The 17,452-nt window shown below is 40.1% G+C and overlaps 1 protein-coding gene across 2 annotated transcripts in view; it reads left to right on the top strand.

Moving 5' to 3' along the window:
- Window positions 1–17,452, top strand: part of TTC29 (tetratricopeptide repeat domain 29) — a 158,503-nt gene that overhangs the window by 99,247 nt on the left and 41,804 nt on the right. For both annotated transcript variants that reach the window (XM_020782992.3, XM_020782991.3), the window contains exons 10-11: window positions 2,958–3,081; window positions 8,352–8,583. In XM_020782992.3, coding sequence (XP_020638651.1) covers window positions 2,958–3,081; window positions 8,352–8,583 — 356 coding nt within the window. The remainder of the gene's footprint in view (window positions 1–2,957; window positions 3,082–8,351; window positions 8,584–17,452) is intronic.

Raw genomic sequence — 17,452 nt, 5'->3', positions numbered from 1 at the left:
GAGTTTGGCAGGAACTGCAAGCTGTACCTCAAAAGCCTCTTAGTAGGAAGTGTCAGATCTTATAAATTGGCTGAAACACAGTACTAAGCTGCAACTAGAGTAGGCCCATAGAATCAGTGGGGATTTAGTGAATGAAGTCTTCCATAAGCTACACTGATTCAGTAGGCCTACTGTAGTTGCAACTTACTACTGGATTTCACCCATTGTTTCAGTGCTTTTTCATCTAACCCATTTCCTTAAGATGACCATTTGTCTCTTATGTAAGTCATGGGATGTGTGTGCATATGTGTGCTTAGACAGAAAGGTATAAATGTAGATGTGGCTATAGATTTAAGCATGGATGCAGATCAAATTGTCAGTCCTACAATCTAAAAGCTAGCCCTTGAATCATTCTAGGGAAGATGCATCAGTTGTGATTGCATGTGATTTGTATTCCAACAGATCCTGAATATACTGTTTATTTTTTTAAGAACTGATTTTCCAACATCTGAAATTATTTCTGTCACAGTATTGTGATGCTGATAATTGCGTTCAGGTAACAGGAAAAGAGGAGGACTAAATAAGAGGTTGACTCAATAAAAGAAGCTATGGCCTTGAGTCAGTAAGTGATGAGCAGAGCTGCTACCTGCACAATCCTAATTTATGAAGTCATCGTGAGTCAGAATGTACTTGAAGGAAAAAAAACCCACACAACAGTATTATTTTTCAAGTTTAGATTGTACCAGCATCAGAATACTGGGAGAAAAGATGAAAGGGTGGAAGACATTATGGATATCTACTCTGATTATGTAGCCATTGGAGCTGGATCTGCTAAATAAGAATTGCAAATTGTTGATAGATTCTACTTTCTGAAGTTCGGGATTGATTCTGTTTAAAATATAGCACAGTGATTCAAAAAGCAGATTCAGTTTAGCTATATGAATAAAATTTATATTGAAGTAAAGAGGTATTTAACAGAACAAAAAAGTTTGATGTGACTAAATAGATAATAATCTGATAGCACTTTTTGTTTATGGTGTATTCCCTGCATAACCATTTTGCACCTTTATAAAATTCATTTTAGTCTTGTAGCAAAATTTTATTCTCAAGGTTGAAAATAAAGCTCTGTGTCTGCATTTGCCTTTTGACTGTAGGGTACATTAATTCCTTTATTATTATTATTTTTTAGATATATGGTATGACCTAGTAATGTTCTTATTTTCTATAAAGGAAATAGAGGATTTTGCTGTGCAATATAAAAAATTACCAAAAATACATCAAAAACATTTCTATTAATTCATTACATTAAGAAAACCTTTTTACATTTTCTCCTGTCACTGATTCCATTTGACTTATTACTTTCAGCCTCTAGCCCACAAAGTTGGTGGCACAATCAACAAACCCCTCAGTGGCTGTTTCATCTCTGCTCTATTTGATTTCTCCACTCTGAGTAAATGATTAAGATTTCATGCATTGGTTCAACCAAAATCTATGTTCACTCAACCACATCCTTTATTGATTACTTCTACTGCAAACAGTAGGCCAAGTGTGATATACATAATTGGACAGTTGTCAGGGGATGTGGGTGTTAACAGTCCTGTTTTCCCAGTTGGAAACTGGAATCACCTTGATACACAAATATTCTGCACAGTTTCATTCTCATTCTTTGGACCGAGGAGTACTTTTCCTCAGAATATATGTTTTTAACTCTCTAAGGTCTGGTTGAATGAATTTAATGATTATACCATATAATATGCTGTTGAAGTTGCACCTGTGCACTGCATATAGGAAACTAGAAAAACTGGAATTAATATTTGTCTAACATTTTAACCTTGTCCTTTAACTTATATAAATCAGTTCAGCTTTTCTGTGTGGAAATGTTTGATTTTCTCCCAGTTGAAAGAAAAACTGGCCTCAAAATGTGACTCTTATTTTAAACTTTAGAAACCCTATGACATTTGGTAAATATTTGCTATATATTTTGCATTCTCGTAACACTTGATTGCTTTCTTTTCCAGATTATAATAACCCTTTAGTGATGAGCAACATCTCATTCTAAAATGTTGAAATAAGTGTTTCTTAACGTCATATAAGAATGCACTGCTAAAGTATGGTACATGTGGACATGTACAAGATTGTACTCTTACACATTCCCTCAGCTTTTGGCATTCATTTGAATGATATTTATATTTTGTTCTTGTATGAGATTAGACAACATCAACATGCCATGTTTTGGGAGACACGTTCTGTTAAAGCTCATTATTTTCCAGCATGACATTATCATGAAAGTTAATCTGTAGAATACTTAGAAAACTGTTCCCTTTGTCATTGCCTATAAACAGTAGTTTCTACACATTTATGAATTAGGACTGCAGGTTGTGGCTCACTGGTGACTTGACATTTAGTTTTCTGCAGTACCACATTAGATACGCAGGTTCACTGCTAATATTAAGGTCACTAGCCATGACACAGACTCAGAAAGTGTGTGATGTTTTACTCACAAACAAACCAGGAGCATCTGGCTGTGTACTGTTGTAGTAGTAGGATAGAAATGTTTTGCTGTTAATATTTCTTCCTTTATTAAAAAATGTGCAAATGTCTTATCAATGTGCATTGGCCAATATTCAGCTTAGATTTGGGAATGACCTTGGGTTGTGTATATTGAATTGGGAATTAGAGGTAACACCTACAATCCAGTGCATATATAGTAGGTAGTGTGACTCCAGGAACCCTTGGCTTACCCAGATAAAGAGCAGCAATTACATCCTGAAGGAGGCCATCCTGGTTATGAGTTTCACAGTGTGCGGTAGCAGCTGCAGTCTGCAAATTTTTTTCTCCAAATCAAACTAGTAATAAATGAAGTTACAGAAATTTATTTTACAAAGCTTGCTGTACAGATTGATAAATGGACCCCGAGTGATAATTAGTCATAGAATAATGAAGATGCTCATAAAAATGAAGATTTTGTTTGCTCTTAGTCAGGGAGAAGTGGCGGATGCTATTATGTACATGGAAAAATTCATGAATATCGCCAAGAAGGTTCAACTGAACCAAAGCCTAGTGGATGCATGTACATTCCTCGGAAACATTTACAACACAAGCGTAAGTATTAATTTAAGATGTCATGCCAAGGTTAATATTAAATATGTCAGAATCTGTATTCTTCTTCCTCGTTCATGTCAGGAGCAATCCAGTGGTCCTTCCAGAATGGACAGATCAACTGACAGGGTGCTCTTGTTGCCCAGGAGATACTCAAATGTGTTCACAGTCCTCACTTTCTTCAGGGAGGCTCCTTCCATATCCCCCATCTCTATTCATACAATCTGATCATAAACATTTTGACCAGAATGTGGCCTAAATACAAAATGAAACCAGCAGATTCTACAGTTGTGACAAGACTGACCCTCCCTCCCCCACCCCAGAATATTTCCCAGCCCACCAGAGTAGCTCACACAGGAGTGCAAAGAACAAAAGAAATTGGTCTCCCCCTGATTCCACTTAGAAAAGCAGTTCCATCAGCAGAATATCCCCTTTTTAGCCATACCATTATCTGCAGTCTCATTATATCATTGCTGTAAATAATGCTTCTTATCTGTTTGGTGCCATATTGTACTAACAACAAATCTTGGAACTCAGGAACTGAAACTAACACTCTGTTCAGGCATTCCCATTCCAACACATGGAACAGGAAAGTGTGCCAGCTCCACTTTCCGCTCATGTAATTTCCCAGCGCTTTCCACATGTGAAGACTGATGGTGAATAAGAGAGCATCATCTATCTGTAGACACTTCCACACAACCAGGAACACTGATTCTTCATGATCTCTGAGTCACAAATAAAGGATTTCCTGCTCATGGACATAATGCTATGGAACTTTTCTTTCCTCAGTCCCTTCCTGTCCTGTGCACTTGCAGCAGCGTTCCTGGAACATGCTGCATTCTCTATTTCTGCTGATCACTTCTCTCACTTGTGTGTGCATAGCTTTCCATTGTCCATTTTTATTTTTAAACAAACCATGTGAGAAAGGAGAAGCTCTTTCACTTTTTCCAGCTATGGTGCCCTCAGCTTGAGGGCATATGGCTCAGAAATCTCTTTTTAAGAAAAGCACTTCTTAAAAAGTTTCTTCATGGATGGATATTTGAAATGTCTCCTCTGTTGCAGCATAAAATGCAAGATTGCTACCAGCCAATGCTGTTTAGTTTTCACAACTCAAGGTTGTAACTCAGGTGCACAAGTATTTGTGGAAAAACCCTTTTTTTCTTTCACAGTTTAGGGCTTAGACCCGATCACTCCAATTAGTGGCTGATTGCTGGTGACCACCTCCTTCATTCTCACTCTTATGGATGGAGAATCAAAGCCTTCAAACCTGACTTCAGTGTCGAAGGAGCCTGTGGCTCTGGTACTGCCAGTCAACACCAAGTTGGTACTGGAGGAATTAAAAATGAAGCTTCAGAGACCAACAGCAGCAGTGGCACCATTTGAACCCAAGGGAAAGAAGCACAAAAGGCAGAAAGCTGGCAATAATCTTTCTCTGAAGAAAGGAAGAACAACCTTCAGAACACAGCCAAAGAGCCCAAAAAACCCACAACACCCATTTCTCTGAAGTCTCCTTCAGTACTGACAGTCACAATAGAGGGGTCACAAAGTGTGGAATACTGCTCAGGTGTGACAGATATCCACCAGCACATCTCCTCTGACCTGTGTTACCATCAGTGCCAAATCCCCAGTTCTAGTATTTGAGGAAACTAAACCTGATTACAGCAGACGTTCTTGGGATGAAATGCAACACATAGGCTGAATCCTGTTGCATAACTGTACACCATGCTGTAAGGATGACATCCTCAGCCATGGCCATGCTGTAACCCAGACCTGGGCAAAGTGCAGCCTGAGGGCCACATGCAGCCCACGAGCCGCTCCTGTCCGGCCCACGGACAGTTTTGAACATCAAAACCATTTATAGCTTTTTGTCTAAAGTTGATCAGTTGCTTATCTTTAACGTACCGCAAAAAACCTCTTTAGTATTTGTGAAGATTAACAAGTTTAAAATAAAAACAATCATAACATCACTGTTTCATTTTATTTGTAAGTAAAGTTTGTTTGGCCCCCGAACACAGTTCAGATTTTTCATGTGCCCCCCCTATAGAAATTAATTGCCCACCCCTGCCACCATTTCAGGACAATAAAAAGCTTCCTTTCAACAATCCCTAGGGATCCCCTTTGTCCTGGGCATCCTTTGGGAGCTGCAGAATGGGAGGGGGGGACAAATTAAAGCTAGAAAATTGCTACCACCAGTCCCTAGGGACCCCAGTACCAGGGAATGGCTCTAGGACATTTGTTTAATGCTCAGCCACAGCTGATGACATAATTCTTATAGCACACTGCAACTCTGTCAACAGCATTTCAGCCATAAACTCCTATTCAGAATGTGAAATCATTGTCCAGTTCTTCTTATGTTTATTTCCTCATCAAACCATGCCCTAACTATTAACTACCATTTTTAGGATTCTCTGAGCATATCAAAGTACTTTTCAGAACCTAGTTATTCCCAGATTTCTTTATAAAAGCACTCAAATTTGGACTGTCGGTGGTAACTTATACACAGGGCCAAATACTTGGGAGCCCCACCATACACCATGGAGGAATATCTCCAGGAAGATGAGATGTACCTTGTCCCAGATCTTATGAACAAGATGATCTCTAGCATCCCATCTGAACAAGGCATGACTGGCATAGATACTCCAAGCAGCCAAGTCTGTTCTGTTCTTCTTCATACCAGCAATGCTGTGCTGAAACCAAGATTTACAAAACTCAAGAATCCGTATGTATAACTCACTCTCTTTCCTTACCTCTTATCTGTCATGGCAAGCACCTTCTTCTCTTCTGCCTGTATCAGAAAAAGACAGGTCACTTTTACAAGGTACAGGATAAAGATGGTGCATTTCTTTTAAACTATCTGACACTAAACTCAGTCATTATAGATGCTGTCCAAGTCTCCATTCTGTCCAGCTCCAGCTTATAAGGAGAGCAACAAGTTGGATGTTAGTATGTATTCTACAACAGCCCCTTCTTTTACATTCTCTAATTGCCAAGCTTGTCAGCAATATTCATGAGAAAGGCTGGTGCCTTTCTTGAACAACTTACCTGAAGATGGAAACAGCCATTTTTCAGGTTGAAGCACAAAAGCAGCAGGTCAGTACAGAGTGACATCTGGCAATCAAGTGTTGATTGCACATGTTAGTATACATAGTTGTTAATAGCACCTAAAAGACATGCCTGGTTTGACTTTGGATGTTCATTATATGAGTGAAGACACTACCAATTGAGAAGACTTAATTAGTTCAAAGGCAGATGACAAACTCGATCACATTGATGAGCATATAACCAGAGCAAATAAATTAGTCTATAGCTACATATTACATCTCAATTTTGACCTTGCAGTTGGTAGATATGCCATCAACAGCAAAAGCAGTTTGCTAATTTACCACCTTGCCAGTCCAGACCCTCTTCATAAGTCTCTTCATCAACATGTCAAAGTGGAATATTTTGTTCCTGAAAATAGCAGCTGTTATTTTGTTTTGCTTTGAATCTCTAATAAAACAAAATTTTAGCAGATAATGGGCAGGAAAGTACTGTTGTCTAAGAAGCATAGAAAACACAACTACTGAGAATCTTCACAGATATAACTACAAGTAGAGCAAAGTAGTACTGGACTAAACATTCTTTCATTTATGTAGCACAAAACAAATCGGTACAGGTAATGGAATTAAATATGAATTAATCATTGTTAATTATTATTAACTAGCATGAACTGGTGATGCTGAATCCCAGCCTATGGGGAAAATAATGTGCTTGTTGCAATTTATGCCTGCAAGCAATTAAATATCAGTTAACAATGAGGTGAGAGAGAAGTATTTATGTATGCTTTGAACATATCGAATGTAAATATACATATCTTTAGTCTTAGAAGAAAAGACAGAAGTGATTTCTGGAAGAGATACCATAGACTTCAATTGTTCTCCATAAGTGTCAACAGGTGGAATAAAAGCTAATGACTACTCTTATGCCATTTTAACAAATGAGCAGGAAAAGCTTTTCACAGTTTCATTCTCAGACTCCTGATACCACCACCATAATGGGCAAGTGGTTCACTTGGGTCAAATTACAATCTGCATTTTAATTCTTATGATCTTGGATAGCAATATATCGTTGATATAACACTCACCAGCTCCACAGGATGACACGTTGTTATTCTCTGCTCTCTAAGCAAACTGAAACATCTTTTTCAAATTGCATTTAGCATGATTCCAAGCTTTTATTATTATTTTTTTTGGAGTACGTGAAATCTAGATTCTATAGAAATTTACAAAAGTTTATAAAATAATATTAGCTTCGCTGATTCAATTTTCTACTTTAAAATAGTAGAATAAAAAGGCAGAATATCTATAGAAGGAACTACTTCACAATGAAGCTAGACTGGGTGATATATAGTCTTCTGCCCAGAAAAGAGATGAAACATTATGCAAAGACATCCAGATGATTTTTTATATATATATTTTGAAATGCTGAGGACTGTCTGTTTGAGTTCTGCACAGGCAACAAAACTTTCCCTCATGGAGAAGAATGTCTACTGTGGAAAAGCAGACTTCTGATCTCTCAGAGGTAACACGTCAGCAGACTCTATGGTAGAGCTGAGAAAGGAGTTTAAGAAGCATTGGGACCCTAACCTGAAAACACATTGGTCTTCAGCAGTTCATCGTGTTCTGGCTGTTATGAAGTACAGACCTGCATTTGCAAAGAGCTATTAACTCCGCCAGTATTCTTCTTTCTTGCAAAGTGATATTTGACCCTTTTAAAATGTGTATTATGACAGTATCATTCATTTAGCCAACTCAGAGGTAACAAGCTAGAATACTGCACAGGTTTTTGAATTTTCCTAGAACTTCACATTATTTCTATTTTACAAGTCACAAAACTGGGCAAAATCCAGATGATGTAGTCACGCTGGCATAAATCAGATCCAGACACTGGAAACAATTAATTAATAATTTAGGGGAGTTAAAACTTCCTGTCACCCTTTCAGGCTTTCTAGGAGCCTCAGAACCCAAAAGCTTCCTTGAAGTGTTCAGTACGTTTAAATTGATTATTTCCAGCACCCAGATCAAGTTTACACTTGTGTAACTACACCAACAAGGTTTTGCCCAATGAAGTAAATTCCTGTGTCCAAGGATATTTTGTGATTGTTACTATACTAGCCTGACTAGCAATAAGTTATAACCCTTTAAAGGCTTTAAATGGAAGAAATCTGGAATGTTGAAGTATATAAATATTGGGGTATATATATTTATGTCTATTTCTATTATTATTTTTTTCAGGGGAACTACTCCAAAGCCTGTGAATATTTTCATCAGGCATTTACAGCAGCAAATGCCCTTTCTGATTTGGCCCTGTTGAATGAAACAAAGGTATTTTCTGGCATTGGAAAAGCTCATAACATGATGCTGAAAGTTAACAGTCATACAGAAGCTGCAGATCACGTCAGCATAAAGTATCTGCTGGCCTGGAAGGAGAACAGAAGTGACATGTGCAATGACCCTTTTACAGTTGGTAAGACACTAGTTATGAAACACATTAGTGCTGCATTGTCCTTATGGTTAAGTCATTTTTCTTGTATAGTTTTATTAAATTATTTGCTGAGTTTAATCCTATTGGATTACTGCTGTCCAGTATGGAAGTAAGACTTGCTGCTGTGTAAGAGTTTTAAAGATCTATTCAATAAGTGATAAATATATAGAAGATAATATATAATGTATATATTTGCTAAAAGCTCACCAACTATAATTTTGAAAAAAAGTAATTGTAGGCTCGGAAAATGTTTAAATGAAATGCCGATTCACTAAAAATTAAAAAAGATTAGAATTCTGTTGTAAAATATTCTTCCATTTATTATGATCCTATAAGAGTTCCTTTTGCATCCTTAGCTTAATAGTTATGTTCTCATTAATTGAAAGTATTCTGTATCTATGCTTATATAGCATCACAGCAGGAGAGGATTGAAAAAGAAGGTTGAAAAACAGCCTTATCTTATTAATTCTGCAGAAAACTAGAGGACTGGGTTGTTCATCAGTCAGTATGCTCAAACTTAATGCAGCCGATCTAGCATTGTGAGCTGTGATTCTTTTGCTATCTGTAGGAGGTCACGGTCACACAAACAAGCAACAGCAATGAATTATGAGTCTCTGTTAATTATAGGTTTTTGATTGAACCACTTAATTTTCTTGCAGAAGATCTGAACACACCCTGCTCATAAACCAAATTTCTTACAGGCATTAGTTAGGCTGTGTAAATATAAAATGTTATACGCAAATACACTATACTAGAAATACAAATATAGAACTCTTTTCACAGTTAAAAAGTAATTATTGAAGGATCCTGCAAATGTAGTGGTAGAGGTATTCCTAGTTGTAAGATGACATAAATAATAATAATTGAAGTATTTTCATGGGGTACTCTAAAGATGGGAAGGGGATTTGTTGTATTGTTTGTTCCTGTTGTTTAAAAGCCCTGTATAATTAAACCATACAGTTTAATTTTGGTGACTCATCAGTGTCTTTCAGGATGTATTTGGTATTTCCAATGCTGTATCTAAAACTCTATTTTCACTTATCATATTTGACTTTAACTTTTGAAAAAGGGAATGAAAAACAGTCCTTATATATCTGTTATATCAGGACTGCCTTTTAAGTGAACATGCACAGGATTGCTCTGTAACAAATTAAGTTATGTCATATGCATTTGTGAACTGAGGTGCACTTGATTACTTGCATGAAGGATTAATCCTAAAATGGGGCCAAGTAGTACTGAAAGCCTAGTCTGCAACAGTTCCACTGTTAACAACAGCCATTGTAGCTGCTGTATGTAACATGTGCCTCTTCTTTCTCCCAATGGTTTTTGGTCTAACTTGAAATCTGTTTATCGTGTTTCCCCGAAAATAAGGCAAGCTCTTATATTAATTTTTGCTCCAAAAACCGCATTAGGACTTATTTTCAGGGGATGTTTTATTTTTTTCATATGCAAGAATCTACGTTTATTTAAATACAGTCATGTTATCTTGTTCCGGTTGCTGCACAATGCTGCACAATGGTGGAGGGCAGGCTTTCACTTAACTAGGGCTTATTTTTGGGGTAGGCCTTATATTACGAGCATCCTGCAAAATCATAATAGGGCTTATTTTCAGGTTAGGTCTGATTTTCGGGAAAATATGATAACATTCAACAAGCATTAATCAGTTATGGCTGCAATCCCAAACAAAACTGTTAAGGAATAAGCCCTATTGATCAGAGTGACTAAGTGAGTTAAATTAAGACACGATAAAACAATGGTAAACCATATTAAAAATAAGACACTCCAAACTACACTGAGCAAAAATTTTCTTCAAATTTTTATTGTTTTTAGATCATAACATTCTGCTACTCATTTAAAAAAATATGTAATGTGTCTTTTTATATATATATTATCCTATATTTTAACAGTGAATCATCTTATATTATATTATATTATATTATATTATATTATACTGTATTATATTATATTATATTATATTATATTATATATATATATATATATATATAATATAAGATGATTCACTGTTAAAATAAGATATTTTAAAATAATAAATGTTAACATAATAGCAATATTTGTTTAAGTTATGTGTCATAGTTAATTCAGGAAGTTAATTGATATCAGAACAGCCTGGGCAAGATGAATAATGACAAGAGACAAATGTTAGTATCAGTGGATAGTATTCCTGATTGGATCACATTTGGTAAGTCATAGATAAATAATCAGCCAGGTACGATTTTTCAAAAGGTTGGACACAAGTCCAGCATTCTGTATTCTGAAATCTGATTGAATCTAGTCTGAATTTAGAATTCTGTAACTGATCCAAGCTAGACCTGTGGTTTTTATCATTAAACTCATTGCATCCAATAATCTTTAACCAACTGTGGCTAACTGCTACTCCAGGGAGGTGACAGGTTTTGTGTAGATGACACTGAAGTGTTTTACATAAGTCCTCTTGTGAAAAAAATCTGGTATCTTGACAGCAAACAAATGATATAATTTCAATTAGAAGTCTGATATGTAGCTGGTGTGACAAACCCAGACCTACTGGGATATGTCACACAGTTACACTAAGCTGCCACCAACCATTCCCTATAAGAAGTCACACAGACCAGGGATGGATTTTTAAACAATAAAAAGAATAAGGTTTATTTAAATACACACAGGGAAAAATAAACAATCAGGTGAATAACATAAAGTAACGTGGCTTATTCTCACTCATACATACATACAGTTTGGTTCACACAGAACCCTTAACTTGAAGCACAGACCCTGAACCTATCAGTTCTGGCTAACCAACAGACACCTGAACCTATCAGGTTGGTACTCTGACACACAGTAGTACCCTGTCTGACACACAGACTCCCACAACAGCTTCTTCTTCCCAGCTGCTGCTTCGTCACTTCCCAGTGTCTCTTAGTATCTCCCTCACCACACAGGCATCACATATTTATACAGTACAGCCCCTCCTCCTGATGTCCCGCCTTCCACTCCCCATAGGATGGAACTTTCCCTCCAAACCCATGACAGACAGGTAACATCAGTGCTGTATGTAACACCTCCCCTCTTTATAAGTTGTTTTGTAGGGGGAAAGCTAACGTGCTTTTCACCAAAAAACAACCTGAATAAAATACACAACAACAGTTATACATACCATATTATACTTACTTATACTTACATTCTAAGTTAATCATAGCAAATAGGCATTTAAACATTTACCATATACATTACATCAATTTACCTTTATTCATACAAACCATGTTCAAAAAAAAGGTACATGTAACTGTTTGTCATCATTATATACACATAGTCCATGTTCTTTCGCCGTCTTCATTCTTCAGGTCTTCTTGATAAGGCGTCAGCAACACAGTTCACTGACCCTCTGACCACTTTCACTTCAAAGTCATAGTCCTGTAGGTTTAAAGCCCACCTCATAAGTTTGCTATTGTGGGTTTTCATTGTCTTTAACCATTGCAATGGTGAATGGTCAGTGCACAGAACAAAATGTCTTCCCCAGATGTAAGGCTTGGCCTTCTGGATCGCGTAGACTATGGCCAAACACTCCTTCTCCACGGTTGCCAAATGTCTCTCACCTTTTTGAAGTTTCCTACTCAGGTAGGACACTGGATGCTGGTCACCATTCTCATCCTCCTGGCACAGAACTGCTCCTACCCCGCTGTTAGACGCATCTGTGTAGATGATGAACTCCCGGTCGAAGTCTGGAGCACGCAGGACAGGATAGTTGATTAACGCCTCCTTCAACCTCTGGAACGCCGCCTCACAGTCGCTGGCCCACGGGATGCGGTCATCAGCCTTCTTCCTCGTCAGATCGGTCAGCGGAGCCGCAATCTCGCTAAACCTCGGGATGAACTTTCTGTAGTAGCCCACCAACCCAAGAAATGATTTGACTTTTTTCTTGGTGTTGGGTCTAGGCCAATCACGAACAGCTTCTATTTTGGCCTCCAGGGGTTTTATCATTCCTCCCCCTACCATGTGACCCAAGTATTTTATTTCCGGGCTACCCAGCTGACACTTGCTGGCCTTTACTGTTAGCCCTGCTGCACTTAACCTCTGCAGCACTAACTCCAGGTGTATCAGGTGATCTTCCCAGGTATTACTGAAGATCCCTATGTCGTCAATGTAGGCCACTGTAAAGTCACTGAGCCCTGCCAAGGTCTGGTCCATCAGCCTTTGGAATGTGGCTGGTGCATTTCTGAGACCAAAGCTCAGGACTCGAAACTCATAGAGACCAAAAGGGCTGCAAAAGGCAGTCTTTTCTTGATCCCTGGGATCAATTCTTAATTGCCAATATCCCTTTACCAGGTCCAATGATGAGATGAACCGACAACCCCCTATGGTTTCAATCAGGTTGTCTAGCCTGGGCATTGGGTAGGCATCAGGAGTGGTTACACGGTTTAATTTCCTGTAATCGACACAAAACCTAATGCTCCCATCAGGCTTGTCCACAAGGACTATCGGAGAGGACCAAGGACTAGAAGAGGGGACGATTATGTTCTCCCTCAGCATCTCGTCCAGCTCCTTCCGCACCTTGTCCCTATAGGGTCCCGTTACTCGGTATGGGGATACTGCCTGCGGGGGTGCATCCCCTGTGTGGATCCGATGCATCACTCCCTTCACTATCCCCGGCTTGTTGGAAAACACCTGTTGATATTTACTAAGCAGCATTTTTAGTTCTTGCTGCTGGTCTTGGGTGAGTGCAGGACTGATCTTTACCTCCTCTGGGTTGTATTTTACTTCCCCTCTACCCTCCCAGAAGGGTAATTCAGCTTCCTCACTCTCAGCTGCTTTTATCGCGAATAAAACCCTCTGTTCCCCTCGGTAGTAGGGTTTTAGGGCATTCACATGAACAACCCTCCTTGCTTGGTTCTCCTCCTGCTCTATTAGGTAGTTCAGGTCTGACATCTTGGAAATGACCCTATATGGTCCTGCCCATTTGAGCTGCAGTTTATTCTCTCTGCAGGGCCTAAGCCAAAGCACTTCCTCCCCTGGGTCAAAGTGCCTCTCTCTAGCTTTGTGGTCATACCATGTTTTCTGTCTGACCTTCTGAGCTTGCAGGTTTTCTGCTGCCAGCTCTAGATTTCTCTTTAGGTCATTCATCAGGGTGTCTATGTATGTCACAACGTCTTGTGGGTCATCCTGGGTGATCTGCTCCCAATTTTGCTTGATCAAATCAAGGGGCCCTTTCACCCCTAAGTGTGCAGCAAACATGTCAGAGTGACCCCTTTGTAAGATCGTGGGGCGATACTTTTCAGGTACCACTAGCTGACTTCTGATCCCATCTCCCCCTTTTGAGATATTCCTCAGGGTTTCTCTATATAAAATCCCCTTTTTCTCCAGAAATCTCACTGGGGTTTCAGGTGTTAGCTGGGCGTCAGTCACCTGTTCAAAACACTTTTGGAGAGTGGCGTCTGCCTTTTGCTCTTGTCCAAATCTGCTGTCTGTGGTTAAGGTTTCCACCACAGCTTCTGAACTCCCCTCTGCTTCCGTCTCTGGCTCATCATTACCCCCCTGAACTGTCCCCGTGGTGGCTTGTGAGCGTGTAATCACTAGCACCCGTTTCACATGTTCAGCCAGGTCATTTCCCACGAGCACGGCTGCTGGCAGAGTCGATGAAATCGCTAGCCTCCAAACTCCCCTCCAGCCTTGAAAGTTGACAGGTACCTCTGCTACTGGCAGAGAGATTACCTGCCCCTCAATCCCTGCCACCTTCATGCTCTCATTTGGGATTATAAACTCCCTAGGGATAATATCTGGATGGCACAGGGTTACCTGGGAACAAGTGTCCCGCAGCCCCCTATACTGACGGTCAAGTATTCCTACGTCCACCCCTGCTGTCTCAAACAACTGAGAATCTGTTTTTATCAGCAAGCAGCGCTTTACTTCCACAAGAGGACCATTTTCCTCAGCCTGATCAGCAGAGGTAGCTGTTCCAGACTGAGTAGTCATGGCAACAGGCTCCCTCAGTGACACTGAGCCTTGCTCTTTCTGGACACAGAACACAGCTTTTGGCTTGGTCCCACTAGACTCTTGAGGCACCATTCCTTTTAGCTGCTTTAATTTCTCACACTCTGAGATTAGATGACCCTTTCCCTGACAGAAATAGCATTTTCTGGTGTATTTTGATTCTCTCTCATCTTGTTTTGGTTTTCCCTCCAAAATCTGAGGTCTTAGTTTCATGTCTGAGGGCTTCCCTTCACCATGGGCCCCTCCCCCTTGCTGGCTTTTCCCTGGTCCCTGAGAGTACTTGCTGTAGGTTTCTTTGGGTTTACCTACCGATTTCCCCTCACCCAAGGGCTTTCTTATTTGGGAAATAAAATCTGCGATCTCTGCGGCTGCTGCCACAGATTTCGGTTTCCTTTCCCTCACCTGGAATTTCAACTCCCCATGCAGGACTGAATAGAACTGTTCCAGTGCTATCAAATCTTTAAGCTGCTCATAGGTCTCTGTCCCCTCCTGCGATAGCCATTTCTCAAGCAGCCTCACCAATTGGGCCCCCACTTGGGTAAAAGTCTGTTCTGGTTTTTTAGTGAGGGACCTGAATCTTTGTCTCAGCTGCTCCGCATTTATCCCATGTCTGGCAAACACCAGTTTTTTAAACTCTGCAAAATCTTTCATCAGTTCCTCAGGCATCTCGGCATAAACCTCAGCCAGGCTACCACTGATTAAAGATCGCATGATGGTCATCTTCTCAGTTTCCCTCACTGAGAAGTCCACAAACGCTCTTTCCACTAAGGAAAAGAACACCTCAGGACAATCTCCCTTGTGGTACACAGGGAATTTCTTCAGGTCAGCCTTAGACAATTGGCCTCCCTCAGAATCCCTATTGTTATTATTGTTCTGGTTCATCATTTCCAATTTTCTTAACTCATACGCCATCCTTTCTTTTTCCAGAGCAATTTTCTCTCTCTCTAATCTTTCCTCCCTCTCCATTCTCTCTCTCTCTAATTCAAATTGCCGCTGTTTCTCCCTCTCCCTTTCTTCTCTTTCCCTTTCCTCCATTTCAAATTGCCTCATCCTCAGTTCATGCTGTTGGGCTATGAGCAATTTTCTAAGTTCTGGGTTCTGCTCTACTGTGCTGTCACCCTGCACTGAGCCAAATTCATCCTCAGAACCTTGGTCAATCTGGGGGTCTTTCACTTCACTCATGTCTGCTACTTGGCTTCGAGTCAAGGGCATAATCCCCCCTCAGAACAGGCTGCTTTAAAAAGTCAAGCCTCAAAATAAAACGACCACTTTTTTTCCTTCTTGCCTCAGAACCAGCTCTCCCTAGAGATTGCTGCTGTTCTTCAGCACTAACTTGCAACAGTATCGAGTCAGAGCCTACCCCCCTCTGCTGGGCCTCTCAGCTGGCAAGCTAGCTCGCTGTTACTACGCAGTTTTGCCTCAGCTTTTTCCCGCCAAAACCAGGCTACCTCAGAGCACCTTAATCTAAGTCTCCCCAGTTGGCACGTTCTTCTACTAGCGCACCTCCCCGTGAGGTACACCTAGAAGATTACCTACGCGCCTCAGACTGTCCCTGACTAGACCCCCCTTGCTCTGGGCACACCTGCCAAGGCTTTGCTGGACCGCTGGACAACTGGACCAGTCGTATCCCACACGCTGGACACCAATCAATGTGACAAACCCAGACCTACTGGGATATGTCACACAGTTACACTAAGCTGCCACCAACCATTCCCTATAAGAAGTCACACAGACCAGGGATGGATTTTTAAACAATAAAAAGAATAAGGTTTATTTAAATACACACAGGGAAAAATAAACAATCAGGTGAATAACATAAAGTAACGTGGCTTATTCTCACTCATACATACATACAGTTTGGTTCACACAGAACCCTTAACTTGAAGCACAGACCCTGAACCTATCAGTTCTGGCTAACCAACAGACACCTGAACCTATCAGGTTGGTACTCTGACACACAGTAGTACCCTGTCTGACACACAGACTCCCACAACAGCTTCTTCTTCCCAGCTGCTGCTTCGTCACTTCCCAGTGTCTCTTAGTATCTCCCTCACCACACAGGCATCACATATTTATACAGTACAGCCCCTCCTCCTGATGTCCCGCCTTCCACTCCCCATAGGATGGAACTTTCCCTCCAAACCCATGACAGACAGGTAACATCAGTGCTGTATGTAACACCTCCCCTCTTTATAAGTTGTTTTGTAGGGGGAAAGCTAACGTGCTTTTCACCAAAAAACAACCTGAATAAAATACACAACAACAGTTATACATACCATATTATACTTACTTATACTTACATTCTAAGTTAATCATAGCAAATAGGCATTTAAACATTTACCATATACATTACATCAATTTACCTTTATTCATACAAACCATGTTCAAAAAAAAGGTACATGTAACTGTTTGTCATCATTATATACACATAGTCCATGTTCTTTCGCCGTCTTCATTCTTCAGGTCTTCTTGATAAGGCGTCAGCAACACAGTTCACTGACCCTCTGACCACTTTCACTTCAAAGTCATAGTCCTGTAGGTTTAAAGCCCACCTCATAAGTTTGCTATTGTGGGTTTTCATTGTCTTTAACCATTGCAATGGTGAATGGTCAGTGCACAGAACAAAATGTCTTCCCCAGATGTAAGGCTTGGCCTTCTGGATCGCGTAGACTATGGCCAAACACTCCTTCTCCACGGTTGCCAAATGTCTCTCACCTTTTTGAAGTTTCCTACTCAGGTAGGACACTGGATGCTGGTCACCATTCTCATCCTCCTGGCACAGAACTGCTCCTACCCCGCTGTTAGACGCATCTGTGTAGATGATGAACTCCCGGTCGAAGTCTGGAGCACGCAGGACAGGATAGTTGAT

This window comes from Pogona vitticeps, chromosome 5 (assembly GCF_051106095.1).
Source record: "Pogona vitticeps strain Pit_001003342236 chromosome 5, PviZW2.1, whole genome shotgun sequence".
Classification (NCBI taxonomy): Eukaryota; Metazoa; Chordata; class Lepidosauria; order Squamata; family Agamidae; genus Pogona; species Pogona vitticeps.
This window is presented reverse-complemented; position numbering and strand designations above follow the sequence as displayed.